The sequence below is a fragment of the Schistocerca gregaria genome, chromosome 8, assembly GCF_023897955.1.
Source record: "Schistocerca gregaria isolate iqSchGreg1 chromosome 8, iqSchGreg1.2, whole genome shotgun sequence".
In the NCBI taxonomy this organism is placed as follows: Eukaryota; Metazoa; Arthropoda; class Insecta; order Orthoptera; family Acrididae; genus Schistocerca; species Schistocerca gregaria.
Genome location: NC_064927.1, coordinates 322,760,268 through 322,781,643, shown reverse-complemented (window position 1 = coordinate 322,781,643; position 21,376 = coordinate 322,760,268). Strand labels below are relative to the sequence as shown.

The following is a 21,376-nucleotide window of genomic DNA, read 5'->3' as shown; positions in this document are numbered from 1 at the left end:
TTTGTGATTTTGGAGATTACATTTAACTTATAATACAGTAAGGACCAGATTTAGCATTAGTGACAAACTATCCAACTCAATAGCAACTTATAACCAGCAATAAATAAACCAACATCTGCATTACCATCTCCGATTTCTTACAGAGGCAACCAGTTTCAGCACTCCATTATGTCATCATCAGGCCCTCTATGGTGACATAGTGCCTGAGCTTATATTGCAAGACAAAATATCATGCAAAAGCAAATCAGTATCTACACCAGCATACGTAACATGGCTATGTGCTCGTAAACAGTCTGAGTGGTCAAACTACTATGAGATGAACAAAATACAAATGAAAGTACCTGCATATCATTGTCTGTTTTTAGAGAAGAAATATGTTATTATTGAATCTTATTTCATGATGGTCAAAGCTGAAAAAAATCAACACTATGCAAAGTGAACTGTTTGAAAAAGCTACTGAATTTTGGGAGCTCTGTCTAACAATAGTAGCAATGACAATAATGAGGTAGAGTCAATAGTTTTGTAAGGGTAACATGAAGTGCATGCTGCTGAGGCAGATTTGGAAACTCTACAAATATTTGGTTCACACAATTCAAAAGGTGAGCAGGAGGGGGAGCATGTGGCACTGGTACAGGCAGTCCTTTTTCCCAGGCATACAATGTATGGTGGTCTGAAGAATATAGAAGTAAACATCTTAAATCTGCTGCCCAGGGCTCTAAATCTGCCTGCTTAACTTTTGTGTAGAAAATAAAAATTTGCTCACTTCCAGCATGTTGAATGGCAGTAGGCAGCAACTTACTATGCTTCAATGAAATTACAAAATCTTGTAAGTTGCACAGAAGTTTGTTTTTATTTAAGTGGCGATCATTTCTGGACTTTATTCCATTATCGAGTCTTCCTCATTAGTCCAACCATAACACCATAATGTGTGTCCTTTGGCCACACTGCTTGTACTAGCAGTTTTGGACTTTATTACATTATCAAGCCATCCACAGAAGTCGTACCACAACACCATAACTGAATTACAGCTTCATTTTAATATAGGGCATGTGATTGCCCCCTCTGCCCCCCCCCCCCTTTGCCCCATTTATCCACTCTTAACATTCACCTCTGGTACCAGTAATCTCTGTGCTACCTGGATGTATAGCTCTGGTCTCTGCGCATAGAACTGCAGCATGGCTGCAGACACCTTTTGTCTACATTGTCTGCCATGATGTAGCAAGGCAAAAAGTTTTGATCCACTGTAATTGATTAAGAATTATTTAACTTCCAAATTTTGGGGTATAAAAGTTAAGGAATTGACTGTAACACTGTCTGAAGCAGGAAACTATCAGACCAGTACGAGATTGCTATACTGCACTATTATATGACCACATAACCAGAATAATAATTTCCTTAATGTAACCTGCTACTTTTATTATGTGTCTTGTGGATTTATTTGTGTAAATGGTAAAATAAATCCTCCAGAATTGTATCTATATATCCTACAGGAAACTGACAGGCACTGTAACACAATTCCCAAAATATGTTATCTGTCACCTTGTAGTTGTACATATTTTGTCAAAACAGACCATGTTATGCACAGAGGTATATGTAATATTCCTGAAAAGTCCTGTTGAGATAAATAAAGGATATATCAAAAAGAATCATCTGATTTAAAAAAATTGTAGCTTTTATGTTATTTGAGATATATGTGTGAACAACATACTGTTGGAAAGAGCAAACTCTTGAGTTTTACATGGTTCCTACTAGGTAGCAGCAGTGTACGTCCACTTCAGTTTTGTAAAAATGGTATTGAGACAACAGAAAACATTTTGTGTTCTATGTTTTGCATATTGCAGGTCAGTAATAACTGTTCAGCATGACTTTTGTACTAGGTAAGGTGTGGATCCTTCAACAGCACAGAGCATTAGACAATGGCATGAACAGTTCTTAGAAACAGGTTGTTTGTATAAAGGCAAATCATGGGCCATCCCAGAGTGTCTGACACAGACATGAAACACATCCACCATACTTTCACAAGGAGTCCACAGAAATCCATTTACCATGCAGCTCGACAGCTCAACATGCACCCGATGTCCAATTGGCATGTGTTGTATCAATGTTTACAAATGAAACCACACAAATTTAACTACTGCAAGCTATTCATGAGGGTGACAAGCAACTTGCAAGTGGAGTTCTGTAATTTTGTTCTTGACAAGATGAAGATAACAGTTTTCTTCCATGCTTAGTGTTTAGTGACGAGGCAACATTCAATTTAAATGGAAAGGTGAACCGACATAATGTGAGAAAATGGGGCGTGGAACAACCACATGAAGTTGTACAATATGAGAGGGACTCTCCAAAATTTAATGTGTTTTGTGCAGTTTCATGGGAAAACACATGTGGTCCACTGTTACAGATAGCATGTATCTTGATATGCTAGAGAACCTTCTTTCCCACAGTTGTAGACTGATTCAAACAACTTCATTTACCAACAGGATGGGGCACCACCACACTGGGACCTGGAAGTGTGGGAATTTTTAAATCAAAGGATTACTGAACGATGGATTGGTCACATTATTGGCCTCCCAGGTCACCAGACCTGACCATATGTGATTATTTCTTGTGGGAGTTTAAAAATGAGTCTGTTTATGTGCCTCCATTACCAACAACAATGAATGAACTGAGACATCGCATAACAGCAGTTGTGGAAACTGTAACTCAAGACATGCTCACTGCAGTGTGGGAATAGTTTTAATACTGTGTTGACATGTGCCATGCATCTCAAGCAGAACATATTGAACACCTATGAAGAGGTATGAAAAAAAATTGAGTTTATCATTCATAAAAAAACAAAATTCATTGTATATATTTATTAGTTTCAGAAATATAGATGTGCTAAATCAGATGATTCTCTTTGATACACCCTTTACATTGTCGCATTTGCATTACGTGCCTCTATAACACTGAGTGGCAACATAAATAATTGTAGGCAATGCATCACTTCAGATACCAAGTACTATGTTTGAAAATGTATTTCACTTTAGACTGTAAAGTAGCTGCTATCCATACACTTTCTCAGTTTGCTCTTCACAGGTGACTGCATAGTTCATTTGCAACATTTTTCAATAGATGATGCAAGCTTTGTTCAGGAGATATTGTGAAATTGTGTAGTTTAAGGAACTTAATGTTACAAATTTCGCATAGTTAAAGGTCTGGCTAGTATAGCAACACATTTAATGATTTCTACAGAATGTTATAGTGTGAGAAGAGATTGTATGGGCAAAGCATGAGATAAAAAAAGCATGACCAATTGTCTGAGCAATCTGTCAATGTCCAATTCACACAACAGTTTTGAAATCATGTAGCACAAGTGTTTTCATTTATTGGATCAATTTCTGAAACCCTTCATGTTTTTTCCAGAAATCTACAACATCAAAAGTAATAGACTCATGGAGCACAGAACCAGAAAGTGTTTTTATTTGAGTTCTAATGTCATTCTTGTTGTAGTTAAGCAGTGAACAAAGTGCAACAATCTTTGGCCAGCATGCTCCAGCAGCAGAATTCATCATCCAGTTTGAGTACATCAATTACATCTGTGTAATTCTGTTACTTCTTCTAAGCAACCCGCCTTCCTGATTATGAAAATTGTGAATATTGTTGGAAGCTTAGATTTTGAAAAGGAAACTAACTTGACAATTGCTCTGAGAATATATAATAGAACAAATCTGTTGTAAGAGACTTCCTGGTTATCCCTTTCATTCAGTTAGGTCAGTGCCACAGTTGGTTTCATTTTTACCCAATGTGTTATTAAGTTAATATTTTAACCCTGTGTTGATGATACTTACCACTGATATGGCACAGCAGTTGTCTACCATGTCTACCATGCCATCTTGCTCGAGGTCCTTGTTCTTGCGGACGCGAATGGTGAGTGCATGGCCATTGATCTCTGCACCTATTTCCTTGCACGGTTTGGGTTTGTGGCGCGCTTGGCCACAGGGTGTAGGGCAAGGCTCTTCTACACATAGGCACTCTCCACCGCCGCCGCCACCACCACCACCACCACCACCGCCACCCCCACCACCTCCAGCAGTAGGAGTTGGAACTGGCATTGGGGCCAGCTCTTTGCAGCATAGAGGTGGAGCATCGCAACATGGTGCATCCTGCAAAGGAGACTATACTCAACTATAGTGATTTCTCACACTTTTTTTGGAATGACTTTTGTTTATACTGATCAATTTCAGTGAAAAGTATTAGCTCTGCATACTGTTTGACAAGATAATAAAGCTTATTCACAAAGAAGGCTAAATTGTACACTGTAGGTGATGTGTAGTGAGATGGAGAGGTAGGCAACTGCTTGGATAGTATCCACAAAATAGCAGAATGCATTGTGTTTCACTTGGCATGTGTAATGACACAAAATGTAGTACAATGGGTTGAGAAAGTGGCTGTGTTTTGGAATAGCAAAGTTTATCAAGTGAAGAAAGTGAAGAATATTGTTGATGTATCACTGAATACTGTGACAGATATCATGACATACAATAAATCAATACCAGAAGTGAGTCCAAATTGCAAACCAAGACTGATCCAGAGCTAAGAATAACTTCACTATGAGACAGGTATTAAGGTATGAGATCAATGGTGATCCATACAGTTATATTACAAAGCTACTTACAGGGCTGACTCAAAATATTTTTCTGTACTAAGTGAGTTATGCACACCCATTCCCCTAATGACTCCCTTGCAATCATGGTCACTCATCTAGCCCCTTCCCCACAAAATGAATTCAGATTTATAACATGTTTATGAGATGGATGAGATAAAATACCAAAACTGAATTATAAAGGAACAAGAACAGAATAACAAGCCAGTTAATAAACTGTCACAATTATTAGAAAACAAAATAATAATAATAATAATAATAATAATAATAACAACAACAATAATATGAAGACGGTATCTGTTCTTTCATACATGTACGAAAGAATAGAGACCATTAGTGACCATGCAGCTCTCTTAGAATGAAATGATAATTAATTCAAGACCCTAAGCTGTAAACAGGCATTGATATACATCAATGGGGACAGTTGAAAATGAATGTCCCAACCGGGACTCAAACCCAGGATCTCCTGCTTACATGGCAGATGCTCTATCCATCTGAGCCACCGAGAGCACAGAGGATAGTGCAACTGCAGGGATTTATCCCTTGCACACTCCCTGTGACACCCATATGCCCAACTTAATGTCCACACACTACATTCATAGTGCCCCTGCCCATTACACTCATTACTCGTGGCAGACAATCTTACCGAGTTCGGTAAGAGTTCAGGCAATGCGTGTGCATCCAGCCCAGAAGAAGAAGGTCATTGGCTGGTTAGCCTTAACTATATGAAGATGGTATATGTTGTTTCAGACATGTCTGAAAGAACAGATACCATCAGTGACCATGCACCTCTCTTAGACGTAAATGATAATTAAATCAAGACCCATAGCTGTCGACAGGTGTTGATATACATCAATGGGGACAGTTGAAAATGTGTGTCTGGACCAGACATTAAGTTGGGAATGTGGGTCTCATGGGGAGCGTGCAAGGGATAAATCCCTGCCATTGCACTATCCTCTGTACCCTCGGTGGCTCAGATGGATACAGTGTTTGCCATGTAAGCAGGAGATCCTGGGTTCGAGTCCAAGTCGAGACACACATTTTCAACTGTCCCTGTTGACTATATCAATGCCTATTGACAGCTTAGGGTCTTGATTTAATTATCATTTCAATAATAATGACTGAGACTAAGATTTTTATGATCTAAAATCTAAAAATCACAATAAATGCACAAAAAATGCTGTTATGACTAAAATTTAGAAGACTAGGCACAGTAACATAAAAATATGGTCAAACAAAACTAAATTAAGGTACAATTTCTGTTGTAAAATAAATTAGCAAGTCAGTTTATGTTTATTTAAGAATAAAATCAACATGGAAAACAAGCTAATTATGGAATTTGATGTTGTAGTGTGCTTTTTATTAACATTATCAGACAACAGTTAACTAATGTACTTCTTCATTTTATTACAGTTTATGACCTCTGAGTTGCAATATATTATGAATACTTTGTCCAACCTTCCAAATGGAAAAGTATACATATTGTCAGCCAAAAACGTCCTTATACTTCAGCTGACGCAAGAGTGGCATATTTATTATGGACAGTATCACCTGAACCTAAATCTAAATGATCAGTAAGAAGTTTTCATCAAACAAAATCATTGAAATAGGACAAAGTGCATGATACCCTTAATTTTTCCTAACACATTTTCCATTTTTGTTGACACTTCTGTTCCCACTTGTAACAAACAACTTCTAAACTTATTCACATATTTTTCAAGTCTTGTTCTATCTGCTTCAGTAGTGACACTTCTGATTGTTCCAAAGCACTTATGGCAGTAGGAATAAATCCAAGAATTGAGTTTATGTATGGTAGTTTACCTGAAATTTCAGCGATAGACATACATAATTGTGCTAGTCCAATTGATGCCGATTAACAGCTATCAAATAAATTAATGATGCTTTTCACAGTGTTGAAGTTCTGGCAATAACAGTTGCAGGCATCAATCCAGGTCCCCAGTCTTGTGAAAATTGGAGATGGTGGTAAGGAAATGTCTGAAGCTAATAACTTAAATGCAGCAACATGTCAAAGGGCTTTAAAAAATCCATTTTTGGTGCATCTCATAAATTTTTCAATCTCATTGACTTACTACAAATCATATTTGCAGCTCTGTGTAAGATGTGTGCTAAACAAGTGACATGCACCATTTTCCTGAATTATGATTTTAGTGATGTTTGCCTTCACCCAAGAAACAAAATGAAATGCTAATTTCTGGGAAGTCTAACACAGAAGAAAGAAACTCCACAAGAAAAAGTTAAAATACAATGACTGTGACCATTTACTTACTAAAATATGTTTTATCATAGAGAAATGACCATATATATGTAAATATGATTTAACTGATTACAGTAATTCATTTAGCTTGTTCATAACTAGATTTATATATATTTAAAGAACATCCCAGTCTTATTGCAAACATATGTCCTATCATAAATATTCTAGCCTTAACAATAATAATAATAATGACAAACTCTTGGCTATATTGTGAAAGTGCTGTGGTCACATTTGTGGCAACTTTATTTCCATGTCTCTGCTATAAGTAGCAACTTGGATGTATAATCTGAGGACCACCAGCAGTGCACCCATAGGGTTGCACAGAAATTTATCCATATGGATGGGATCAGATTCCAAATTGCCATTTTTGATACAAATGAGTTGGTCAGTTTAAATACGCACAAACTTAACTTTATAGGTGTCAGAGAAACTTATTATATATCCATGAGAAAAGAAGTTTATGAGAATTTTGTAATGAACAAAACCTCTGTATTCCAAATTCCAGAATGGGGGAGGGTAGTGGGGGACACACGAGTGCTGAAATGTCATCTCATACACCTCCCCCTTTGTCAAAGCCTACTGCGCTTCCAAGTTACGACAAGGCCCTTTGATTTGATTTGATTTGATTTTTTATTGGTCCAGTTTTATCATATAGCACAAGTTGTACAATTGATATTGGACAGGTCAAAGATAAGTAACAATAATACATACTACGAGCAATTACCTACTACAATTAATTTTGTTACTTATTCAGAAATTCTCTGACAGAATAGAAACAGTGCTTTATTAGAAATGCCTTTAGTTTAGCTTTAAATATTGGATGAGTAGTATTTTTTTATTTCCTCTGGAATCTTATTGTGTAGTATTACACCAATGTTAATTATGCTCCTCTGATAGGTGGTTGTTCTGTGATATTTTAGATGTATATTTGATTCCCTTCTGGTACTATAGTTGTGTACACTTTTGTTCTGTAGCAGTTTGCCTGTTTTCAGGAGGTAGTCCCTAGTGAACAAGATAGTTTCATAAATGAAGAAACTTAAAACATTTAGGACACCAAGCTCAGTAAAATGGGATTTACAGGACTCCATGTTTTGAAGGCCACAAATTATTCTTAAAGCTCTTTTTTGCATTCTAAAAACCTTTACACTGTGAGTTGAGTATCCCAGAAAATGATCCCATGTCTGATTAGTGAGTGGAACTGTGCATAGTATGCCTGCAGTACTGTTGTTTTGCTTGTTGTAGCCTTTAAAATTCTTAGGCCATAGCACACAGATGATAGTTTTCTACACAAGTTATTTATATGTGTGCCCCACTTTAAGTCTTGCTGAACCCAAAGACCCAAGAATTTTGTGACACTTACATTTTCTAGGGGATCATTTTTTAATTGGGCTTGAATACACATTTGATTTGCTGGAGGTATTGAATGAAAATCGGCACACACAGTTGGTTTTTTGTGAACCACTCAGAAAGTCTTTTCATAGAACTTTCTGCTGTGGACCACAAAGTTTCTGGACTGGATCCAGTGAGCAATATGCTGGTGTCATCGGCAAACAGGATAGTTTTTGTGGGACTCATATATTCAACTAAGTCGTCCACATAAATCCAGAAGAGTAGTGGACCTAAGATTGAGCCCTGTGGTACACCATATTTTATTGGTAATTCCCTAGAAAGAAAGGAGTTGTTTCTTGTTTTATTCATTTTGTTGAATTCATACTGAAGTGATACTTTCTGCCTGCATTTTTTTAGGTATGAACACAACCAGCTATGTGCTACACCTCTTACTCCTCGTCTTTCTAATTTATCGAGCAGAATGTTATGGTCCAGGACATCAAAGGCTTTTGATAGATCTAGAAAAATACCTGCAGCTAATTTATGTTGATCAAGGGATTTTAAAGTGCAGCCTAAGAATTCGAAAATTGCTGTCTGTGTAGATTTCGACTTTCTAAAACCATGTTGTTGTACTGTAAGATGTGCATTTATGAAACTTAAAAGCCTGTCATAGCAGAGTTTTTCTAGAATTTTTGAGAAGAAACTTAACTGTGACATGGGTTGGTAGTTTGATATTTTTTCAGAAGAACCTTTTTTTTTTTTTAGCAGTGGTGAAACTTTTGCTATTTCAAAAATATCTGGGAATACACCAGTTTTTAAAGAGAGTTTGAAATTTTTTGCCAAGGGGTTTGCTATATGATGAGCACATGCTTTTAATATGAAATCAGGTACTTCATCAAGACCACTTGACATTTTATTGCTTTATGATTTAATTTTACTTATAATTTCATTGGGGTTTGTTTCATACACATACACAGCAGTCGAGATCACTGACTTGCTGGAGAAACTTGGGACTGGTCCTTGACAGTGTTCTTGAATGAGGTCTTCAGCTAGTGAGGTGAGGAATTCATTGAATTTTTCCACAACTGAATTTGGGTCTGTCACTTTTGAGCCTTCTAGTGTTAATGATACATTCTTTTTCTTTGGCACTGAGCTACAAGTTTCTTTCTTTACAACTCTCGATGTGGATCTCATTTTGTTAGATGAGTTTCTTATCAAATTATCATTCCACATAATTTTTGCCTCTTTGACTACTCTACCATAGCATCTATGTGGTGGTTTTCAAGTCCAAAGAAAACTACAGACTTCAAATGGATTGTGGCCTGTGAATATCAGTGTAATGAAGCAATAGCTAAGCTCAGTAATTCTAGAGCAGAGGATTACTATGGTCCCTTAAATTATGTTATTAAATATATCAGAAATCAAACTAACACCACTAAATAAAGTAATCAATAAAATTTTAAATGGGGGTAATAATCCAGAATGTTTAAAAATATCTATAGTTACACCAGTACATAAGAAAGGAGATATAATATCTCCAGATAACTGTCGACCAATATGATTTATACCCATAATATCAAAAACAATAGGATACTGCATGCATAAACAGATGAGTCTGTATTTTGTACATAATGATATACTCACCTTCTCACAGTATTCTTTCAGATTCAGCCTTTCTACAGTCAAAGCAGTTGAAGGTTATGGTAGCAGAAATATAAAATTGTTTTGAAAATAAAGATATTATCTGTGCAACACTGATGGACTTCAGGAAAGCTTTAGATATGGTCTTCCACAATAATCTAATAAAAAAGCTCTACCACTACAGAGTGAGAGAGAATGCTCTATGTCTAATGCAGTCATACTTGGACAGTAGAAAACAGTTAGTTAAGGTAAAACATCAAAAGTCAGAATATCTCCCAGTTGTAAAGGACGTAGTTGTAAAGGACGTACCCCAAGGATCTCTTTTTGGACCTTTCCTTTTCATTATTTATATAAATTATTTACCAAGTTATACCATTTGATGCAGTGCTACATGCTAATGACATAACACACATTACATGTAATACCAACCTTGAAAATGTGCAAAACAGTTTGGCAATGGAAATGGAGAGGTGCACTACTTGGTTTGAGGCAAATGTACTGCTGAGGAATGATAGTAAAACTGAAGCTATTGTACTCAATCTGTATGGTCACAGTCATGATAACAAAACAGTAAAACTATCAGGATTTCATATAGATCAAAACCTCAGCTGGGATACCCACACAGGGAAGATATGTGGCAAATTGGCCCCATGTCATATATCTGCTGTACAAACTGAGGAGCAGTGTCAGTGAAGAACTTCTGTTCTATGCATATTTTGTATTCTTCCATTCGCACCTTAGTTATGGAATACTATTATGGGGAAATTCTGTGTGCTCAAACTTAGTTTTTAAATGGCAAAAGAAAGCCATAACATGCATAGCAGGACTTAGCCTATATGAATCATGTCGAGATTATTTTAAGAAACTAAATATAATGACATTGCCTGGCCTGTATATTTACAACTGCCTTGTCTTCGTTAAAGAGAATCTGAATAAATTTGAGTTAAGGAGAACAGTTCATGACCATAACATAAGAAGTGGTCACACAGTCAATATGCCATATGCTAGGCTTGCAAAGACACGTAAGTTACAAATATCTTGATCCTGTCTACTTTGATAAATTACCTGAAAATGTAAGTAAATTAATTAAAATTAATCTTTTAAGAGGAATGAAAAGTAAAGTTCCTTGAGTATGTGACAAATGACCCACTTTCCTTATGAGAACTGTAATTTAATTGCAAACTATACTTATGCCACACTGTGCAACTACTTTATTACTGTTTCATGTAATTATTGTTAATTATCTGTTTGATTATTTATTTGCCATTTACTGAATTATGTAGTTCATTTATCTTGTAATTGATCTGTTAGGAAACTTCTTGTTATTGACATTTGCACAAGTATGTATTGTATCCATCTTGGATTATTATATTGTAGTTAATAACATTTGTCATGTCAAAGTTTATATTATCATTATTGTTATTATTATAGTGTTAACGCTGACAACACCAATTGCGTGTAGATATGATCAACGGTGGAATAAAACATTTGCATTTGTATTTGCAGAAATAAAAAAGACCAACTAATAACTCATCCTTTTTGTACACATTTTATTCTCCTCTGTAATATATGCAACAAAAATATATGTGTTACTAAAGCAGTTAATCCACATACCACTTGTAGCACAAGCTGACATGGGCCCTGTAAATGTGCTGCCGAGCATTTCTGGGCAAAATTAATAGCCAGCAGTTTTAAGTCTAAAGTAACAATAATGTTTAGGACTACCTGTGTATGATTGTGGAGTCTTTTTAAAACACTGGCAAAAAATAAAGCGGTATGGCACTGTTGGCTAGAAGACCCCAGGGGGTAGCTTCAGCCGCCTAGTCAGAAAGGGTTTCCTGCCTCTGTGCTCAATGATCACTTTCTGTGGGATATGTGAGAGTCATGTCTTATGTGTATTTCTGGAGTGTAGGTGAGAGTGTAATAGATCATTGACATAAAATTGTGTGTGGGCCCATTTTTGAACTTTGAATAATGTGCACTTGTGTGCAAAACATAAAGGTAAAAGTAACTTTTGTATGGTACATCACTTCCAAGTAAAATAACTTGATAAAACATGGATATACATAGAAAGAACTGCTACAGAATCAGACGGCAACTAACTGAAAGAAATATGCAATGAGAAAAACAGAACTGACACTTTTATTCAAGTCACCATGGATGTCACCATGATTCATGATGGTCTCCTGGACATTACAGAAGATGGAATGTGGTTCTTAATGGAGTGTGAGATCGCAGTGGATGGTAATGCATGCTCTGCAAAGTGCTAGTGCTGGCCACAAAGTTGGTTCTTGTGGTAGGTTGTTCCATTCCTCCACCAGCCCAGTTGAAAACTACTGGATGCTTGATGATGCATTTGGATGTGCTGCAACATCCCCCGCCCCCCCCCCCCCCCCAATCCCCTCCCAATGCATCCCACATGGGCTTGATGAGATTTAAGTTGGAAATATGGGTATGCCACTCCATTCACCAAATATCCTCTCATTCCAAGACCTCTTCCATCTGTACTTTCTGATGTGGTCATGTGCTGTCACCCATAAAAATGAAGTCAGAGATGAATGTGCCCCTGAAAAAATAAACATGGGGAAGAGTGAGTGTACAGTGTTCAAAGACCTGGTGCCAGTACACCCAGGCCTCCCCACACCATAATGCGTGTTCCACCAAATCGACCATGTTTGACAACGTACCCATTTGCAATACATATGCTGATATGGCAAGTGATGGTAACATATAATGCACCCAGGAACACTGTCAAATGTGATTGTTAGTTAGTTACGTGTTCAATTGATAAATAGCACAGAAAAACCATTATGATGTGGAACATGTCAAATGCACAAGAAATGTGCACAGAAAACAAGTGTTTTTTTGTTTAGATCATAGTGTTATACCTATATATTTCTATTATCTATCCCATTCCCTTAAATGGCACAAAATGCATATATTATATTTCCAGATTTGTTTACTCATATTCAAGAATTCATCTATGGTATAGAAGGAGTTGTATAATTTCAATTTATTTTTGAAACTATTACTGCTGTCTGCCAGGCATTTTATTTTAACTGGTAATTTATAAAGAGGTTTTACAGCACCATATTTTACCCCTTTCTGTGCAATAGATAGGTTAAGTAATGGATGGTGTAGGTCTTTCTTTTTTCTGGTATTGTAATCATGAATGTTGCTGTTGATTTTAAACTGTTCCATGTTGTTGAGAAAAAATTTCATTACTGAGTAAATGTACTGTGAGGCTGTTGTAAGAATTCCTAACCTTTTAAACAGATGCCTACAAGATGTGCGACTATGAACCCCACACATTATTCTAACTACTTTCTGTTGAGCAGTGGATACCTTTTGTCTAAGTGTTGAGTTGCCCCAGAATATTATTCCATATGACATCAGAGAGTGGAAGTATGCAAAGTATGTCAGCTTACTAATTTCTACATCCTCAAAATTGGCAACTATTCTGATTTCAAAAGTTGCTGAACCTAGTCACTATAGGAGATCCAAATTAGGAATTTTCCAATTAAGATTCTCATCTATATCTACACTCAAAAACTTAGTATGCTCTACCCTGGCTACTGACTTCTTTTGATGTGTTATGTTTATTGAAGGAATTATACTTTTTGCAGCATAAAATTGGATGTACTGTGTTTTTTCAAAGTTCATAGCATGCCGATTCGCAGAAAACCAATTAATAACTTTTCAAAAGACCTTATTTGTATCATTTTCTATCGGACTTTCTTTTACTGGATTAATAATTATGCTTATATCATCAGCAAACAGTGTCAGTTCAGCATCTTGTTTCACATAAGAAGGGAGGTCATCCACATACATCAAGAACAGGAGGGGACCCATGATCGAACCTTGTGGAACACTAAATGTAATTTCCCCCCAGTTAGATGAAGTTCCAAACTCCTTGGAATCACTTGAAGCATATAAAGAGACTTTTTGCTTCCTGTTATGTAGATTTGACTTAAACCACTCATATTCTGTTCCCTTTATACCATAGAATTGTTTTACTATTTTACTATTAAAAGACTCTACAGTGAAATTGTATATTGTTGTCTCACTGGAACAGCATTTCTGAAATCCGAATTGTGATTTACTAAGTATCCCATTACTGTTGAGATGGCTAACCAGTCTTGAGTACATTACTTTCTCAAAGATTTTTGAAAATGCTGTAAGCAAGGATACTGGCCAGTAATTATTGACATCTGTGGTTTCCCCCTTTTTGTAGAGAGGCCCAACAACGGTATATTTTAACCTGTCTGGAAAAATACCCTGAGTCAGTGATCAGTGATGCATTACATATGTGACTCAAAACATCAGCTGTAATTGCTCCACATTGTTTTAATAACTTGTTAGAGATGTCATCTACTCCAACACAACATTTATTTTTCAAAGATTTAATAATTTTCCTTATTTCACAAGAAGTTGTTAGATGAAACTTAATCTGAATAAAATCTTTCAAAACCGACTTTTTTATGTACTCCCTGGCTTTTTCTTTTGAACTATTCTCACCAATTTTTTCTCCTACACTTAAGAAGTGATTGTAAAATACATTGGCTACCTGTTTACTGTTGGTTAAGATGGTCTCATTCTCTTTAACAGTAATACTACCTACCCCAGTGGTTACTTTTCCTGTCTCCCTTCTAACAATGTTCCATATTGATTTGATTTTATTGTTGGAGTTGTTAATTTCTTCTCTAACATACATATTTCTTGATTTCCTTACAACTTTTCTCAGCATGTTACAATAATTTTTATAGTGTAAAACTACTTCTGGATCTTTACTAGTTCTTGCTGTATCATACAGTTTTCTTTTTCTTTCTGAAGACACTTTAATACCTGAAGTACTACAAGGTTTCTTTGAAAAATTTTCTTTGGATAACAATGTTCAGAAAGGGACATAAATTTATCAAGAAATATGCTACATTTATCATTAGCATTTGGCTCATTATATACATCTTCCCAGTTTACATTTCCTAAACTTTCTCTGAAGTGGTCTATAGATACCGAGTTGAGCACCCTCACACTTTTACTTAATGGTTTCTGAAGTGTACACCCTGTTAGGTTTTATAAGTTAATCAGTTGTGCATCATGGTCAGGTAATCCATCTTTAGAGTAATAATGTCCTGAGCTATAAGTGTAGGGATATTGATAACTGATTCTAAGTTATAGGTTGTTAACAACCACAATTGCTTAGAAAGTTAGCTTTGAAATCACCACAGATTAATAACTTCTATTTGTCTGACAGACAGCATAATAGAGAGTCGAACTTTTTTATGAATAGCTCCCAATCTCCTAGTGGAGACCTGTACACTAGTGTTAATATCAACACAACATTATCTAGCTGAAGTTGACATGCACAAACCTCAAAGTGCTGATCAACACAAAATTTTCTTACTTCAACAGTTCTGTATTTATACCCTTGTTTTATGAAAATGGCAACTCCTTCTTTATCCATACTAGATCTACAAGTGTAAGATGCTAATTTATACCTATTTATACTGACATTTTCCATCCCCACAGTTACATGGTGTTCAGACAGACAAAGTATATCAATCTCATTCTTATTTTTGAGACCATCTAAACACATTATCAGCTCATCTACTCCCCTGATATTTTGATGAAGTAAGTTGATACCACCCTTAGCTTTATCCCCATTTGGTGTGAATGTAGTTTCTTTTCTTCTATTTTTCTTGGTTGTTGTCTGTCTAGAATTTGGCTTTAACCTAAAAAACCTGTCTGCCTGGTCCCAATAACTACAGGGATCACCCCTTGTGTCTGTGGTCCCCCTTACAGTATCTGCAAATAGAGAAGCTAACTTATCTTTCCCCTTCCTATTAAGGTGCAGGCCATGTGTAGTGTAACCCTACCTATCAATAGCATCAACTGGAACAACACTCATGTGAAACTTTGCCGGTGTCTGGAGCATCCTGTTCACCTCAATGTTAACACACCTTATTGTCAACCTTATTGTGACTCTGTACTCCTTTCCCATATGTGACATTTCAGAGGTGCATTCAGCTGTGACTTCATTTTTATTGATGGCAAAGTGTGACCACATGAAACAGCATAGGTGGAGTACATCTTGAAACATGATATGTGGTGAACAGACTGACCGTCTGCTCCCCCAACTTAAATCACATTTTGCATGTGTTGGATGCATCAGGGAGATGTACTGCAAGACATACACATGCACCAATGGCCATCTAACCATAATCAACCACGACAGTGGGAGGACTGGTACAACCTACCACAGAGCTCCTTACCAATATTGTGGCTAGCATGGGAGTGTGTAGCAGAGTATTCATTGCCATTTTTGGTGGTCACATATCCTATTAAGAAGCATATCCCTCCTTCTTTAATGTCCATGGCCCATTATGAATCATGGTGACTTTGGTATAGTTACTGTCTTTGAATAAAAGTGTCATAACTGTTACTCTCATGGTGTATTTCTTTCAGTAACTTTCTGATTTCTTTCAGTGACTTTCTGTACTGTGCTGTAGCAGTTCTTTTTATGTATGGTGCAAGTTTCATGAAGCTACATTACTTGGCAGTGACACATAATGCAAAAGTTACTTTTGTCCTTCAGTTTTGCACTTCAGTGTATTTGTTGATATGTTACTTCATTAAATCACATTTTATAATTACAAACTGAAACAAGAGCTTTATCAAATTTGGTGTTTCACTCTGGTCTGGTGTTCAAGACTACAAACTTGTGCCACAATATAGGCGACAAAAACTGTTTTCGCCATAAATCATATGTTGATATACCTCTGTACTTTCGGTGAAACAGAATACTTAAGAAGCCTTACACCTATTTCTTTGAATTAATAACAGTGGTAATACAGTCCATACAGAGCTATTTTTACACTCATTTTTACTTGACTTTCACTGATTTTATGTTCATCCTCTAGCCTAATATCCATATGTTTGGTACTTTCATTACTATGTTTCAACATGTTTCTGTAAAGTTTTGTTGCATGTTTTGTGTTCAACCTATTCAAATATGTATGGGTGCTCATTGTCTCACTGAATGTCACAGTTTTAGGTTTAGAGGTTCCATCACTAAACTGAATATGGATCAGACTTTCCTAAGAATGTGACAAATCGATGTATGGTTAGTGTGTAGCCAATTTTTTTTCTATCCAGAGGTCTAAAATTAGTGAATTTATTTCACCACACATTTTTAACGTGATCTGTAAGAATCCGTGTTCAACATGAAAACAGTCTGGACAAGACAGTCACAGCATCACTGGAGAACTGTCAATTATACTTGCCAATAATTGCAGGTTCACTTTACACTTTCCACTTAGGAAAAATCATGAATATAACATCCAAGACATTTTGATATGTTTAGTGTATGCATTGTAGAAGAAGATACAGGACTAAAATTTCATTTTGAGTTTATAATGGAGAGGTGAGCTGAATAATTTTCACACATGCAGTACTGAATATTTGCAGTATGATTGCAATACGTACACTTTTTTAGAGATGTCCTTTCCAGTATGTTTTGTCTGAACAAGATCATTTATGGGTAATTTACACTTGGATATGTCATATGTGAGTGTAGAAATCTATCTGTGAACTTTTTTTGTGTCCTTCCTATATGTATAGACCAAACTGAGGGTGAAATGCTTATGTTGGCTCCAGTCAGTGTAGGTAACCAACACCACCTGAGGTTCTATAGGTGGTGTTCAGATAAACAAGACATCAAGGTCCAGAGTCAGATTTTTATTAGTTGTTCAGTATTTGCATATGCAATAGACTTTGTCAGTACATTTACTTATAAATATTACAAAATACATGTGTACATTATTTACAATGTTGGATTTGGCATTTCTAAAAATTCTTCTAAAGAATAAGAGAGGTTAACTAGCAAGAAGCTGTGCAGTTTTTCTTAAATGATTTAACTGGCAGGCTTCTGACATGTTTACACACTTTGTTATATATTTTGATTGCAATATAGGTATGACTCCTTTTGTTTTCGCTACTCTGTTATGTTGTAAGAGCAGATTAGCACTGGTTCTTGTATTATAATCATGTCTTTGATTTGTTACACTTAAATTTGGTAGTTTAGTGAGCATGTAATTTTATGAGGTTTTTTAGGTTTGTGCCAAATTTGTCACAGTGGGCATAAATTGTAAAACTACTGTTTTCAATGTCTGTGCCAAATGTGGCACACTGGGAACTGATGAATTACTGCATATAATTTGTACAATGAAGTTTGCACTTAGTTTGCTGGATGACTCCCATGAGGACACAGATTACACACTTGACTGTGACAAAATGGACAAGACACTCTTATTTGGAGGTAATTCAGTTCTACATTTTATTTCTAAAATGTAAATTAACTAAATTAAACTACAATAGTTAGCCATTGACAGCAAAATTGTAATAATCTGTTGCCTAATACCTAAGACAAAATGACTAAAGCTATATGTTATATAATAGTCAGCATAATCAGTGACTTTTGAATAAAACAAGGTAACAAGGTAATAGTGAGTTTATTTTGTTTCAGAGAACAATGAAGCCAGCTCCAATGATGACACAGGTGAAGATGAAGAGAATGGCCCTGCGCCATCTACAGCTTCAGCCACAGAAAAGAAGAGCACCAAAGTAAAAGCACCACTTGTGCTTGAAGTGGGCTTCACTAAAAGTGAGAAACCTTCACAACTAACATTAGATTTAGGTAATCAACATATACTTCAGTCTCCAATCAACTACTGCAAATATTTTTTATGAGTATTTTATAACTTTAATTGTCATTCAATCAAACTTGCATAGGGTCCAAAAAAATCTGAACAAGCTTTTGAATACCTCAGAGAAGGAAGTAGAGCAGTTTATGGGTATTTGTATCTATATGAGCATTTGTGGTGTACCTAGGAGCAGTAAGGAATGGAAACCCTCAAGTAGAAAAGGTAGCAAATTTTATGTCACATAACAGATGGGAGGAACTAAAGTAAAATTTACACTGCAATAACAATGATCAGATGCCTCTACAGAATGACCCAAACAGAGACAGGCTTTATAAGACCTACTCATTAGTTAACATTCTTAAAAATAAGTTTAAAGAAATTCCTACTGAGGAATCAATTCTGTGTGTTGATGAACAGATTGTGTCCTTAAAAGGTTCATCTTCACTAAAGCAGTACAATCCAGTGAAATTCCATGAGTGTGTATATATATTGTTGATCCTTTGTGACAATAAGCACCTAGTTCACAATTTTGAGATCTATACAGGTCGCATACTAAATACTCAGACACTTCCTGGCATTGGAGCAAACTTCAGTCTTATTTTACAATTAATAGAACACTTGTCTTGCAATGAAAAAAATCTGAATTTACTTTGACAGCTGGTACACATCACCAGCTTTGTCAGTGATTCTGTCAAATATTGGTTTCCATTCTGTAGGAACTATTTGACTATGACTGTTTGACTGTTCCCAGGTTTACACCTTTCATCTGATAAAGAAATGAAAAAGAAAGGATGTGGTCCTTGTGAGGAAAAAGAAAGAACAATTGATGGGGTAAATACTACGACTGTAAACTGGTTGGATAATTGAGGGGCATGTTTTGCATCAAATTTTAAATCTGCTCTCCCTCTCAACACTGTACAAGTTTTTGGTGAAAAAGGTCTCAGCAGATTGAGATCACTTGCCCTAGAATGGTTACAACTCAGAACAAATTCATGGAGGAAATAGACCATCTAGATGGCCACATCAGCTATTATCAAATCTCTCTAAGATCTAGGAAGTTTTATTTGGGATTTTTTTTTTCCACTTCAGCGATGTAGTTACTGGCAAGGGTTGGGTTGAGACTGCAAAATTAATGGTATTCCTATACAGGGAGTAATGGCTCTGCTAAGTTTCTGATGTGAAGTTGCCAAGTCTCTTTGTGACTTAGCAGCTGACCCACTAAGAGGAGGAATGTCATCAGCAGACAAAGTAGAGAACGAATTTTCAAAGGAAAAAAAAGAGGGTCCATGAGTCAATATCCCTGTACCAGATATCTGGAGAGATAGTGTTAGATACAGGCCAGCTGTTGTTGAAGTTAGACAGAGAAGCAAGCACCCCTTCTGCAAGCATAAGCCTTCTGTTATGTGTGAGAAATGCAGAGTCCACTTGTGTCTCAATAAAGGAAAGAACTGCTCCATGGATTTCCATTTGTAAAATACACATAAGCCTACTTCCAACTTTTTGTGCCATATTACTCTAAATAAATTGTCATTTTAAAGAAGTGTACTGTTAATTTTTACCATATGTGTACCTTTTTTCCCATATTCCCTGCTGGTCGGAGTGGCTGTGCGGTTCTGGGCGCTACAGTCTGGAGCCAAGCGACCGCTACGGTTGCAGGTTCGAATCCTGCCTCGGGCATGGATGTGTGTGATGTCCTTAGGTTAGTTAGGTTTAATTAGTTCTAAGTTCTAGGCAACTGATGACCTTAGAAGTTAAGTCGCATAGTGCTCAGAGCCATTTGAACTGTTTGAACCATATTCCCTCTACCTTTTAAATTTAGGACTATTTTCTCTGTAGCCAAACGTGCAACTTACTTAAAATTAGTTCAATTTCCCTTACTGTCCACTGTACCAAATCTGGCATGCACCCAAAATTTGGTTAAAGAGTGAAATAAAAATATGAAAAAATTACATGGCTTCTAAGCACTATTTAGGATAAATTCCAGCAGATTTTTTTCCCCAAAATGAATTTATATAGCGGTCATCAAGATGTTGAAGTCGGTGCCAGCAGTGACTGAATTGTAACATGGAGAAAACTGTGGTTTGTAGTGAGCTAAAGTTTCTGCTTTTGAAGGGTAAAAATGCCCGGGAAATCCATGACAATATTTTTTCGCTGATGGCTATTAAAGTTAGTGTACCATCTACCCATACTGTGAGGAATAACATTGTCGATTTGTCAACAGAATAATAAATATGAGCATCAGTTTCAAGATGTATATAATTTACCTTCTGATTCTATTGTTGGCTAGCATTGCTGAAATGATACAAGCATACATAGGTCCCTTCTGAGCACGTCCCTTGGTTGTTTATGAAAATGGCTGCCCATCTTATAATATTACTGTGAGGTGGAAACTGAATTTGCAAAGGGGTCACATGTCCCTGACAGAAGAGCCAAGATCTGGTAGACCATCTGTGACAGACTATGTGGTTGCAGTAAAGAAAGTGGAACAGTTAATCCTGGAAGACACACAAGCAACCATCCAAATGATCATGAATGAAATCCATTTCAGTTGTGGCAGTGAGTGGAAAATTATTAATGACGAACTGCACAAGTCTAAGGTGTCTGCACAGTGGGTTCCACATTTTGCTAACCCGTTTCCAAGACATGTTGATGATTGTGCAACAGGTAAGGACGATTTATTTGATCGTTCGGAAACCACGGACGAATCATGGATCTATCAGTATGATCCAAAGAAGAAAACCATGAGCATGGAATGGAAGCATGCCGATTCCCCCTTTCCCAAAA

The 21,376-nt window shown here is 36.4% G+C and overlaps 1 protein-coding gene across 2 annotated transcripts in view; it reads right to left on the bottom strand.

Annotated features, from left to right (window-relative positions):
* The window catches only part of LOC126284245 (uncharacterized), a 181,756-nt gene that overhangs the window by 116,592 nt on the left and 43,788 nt on the right, over positions 1-21,376 (bottom strand). The window contains exon 3 of one of the 2 annotated variants that reach the window (XM_049983041.1): positions 3,831-4,157. In XM_049983041.1, coding sequence (XP_049838998.1) covers positions 3,831-4,157 — 327 coding nt within the window. The remainder of the gene's footprint in view (positions 1-3,830; positions 4,158-21,376) is intronic. The other variant, XM_049983042.1, reaches the window with a different exon arrangement.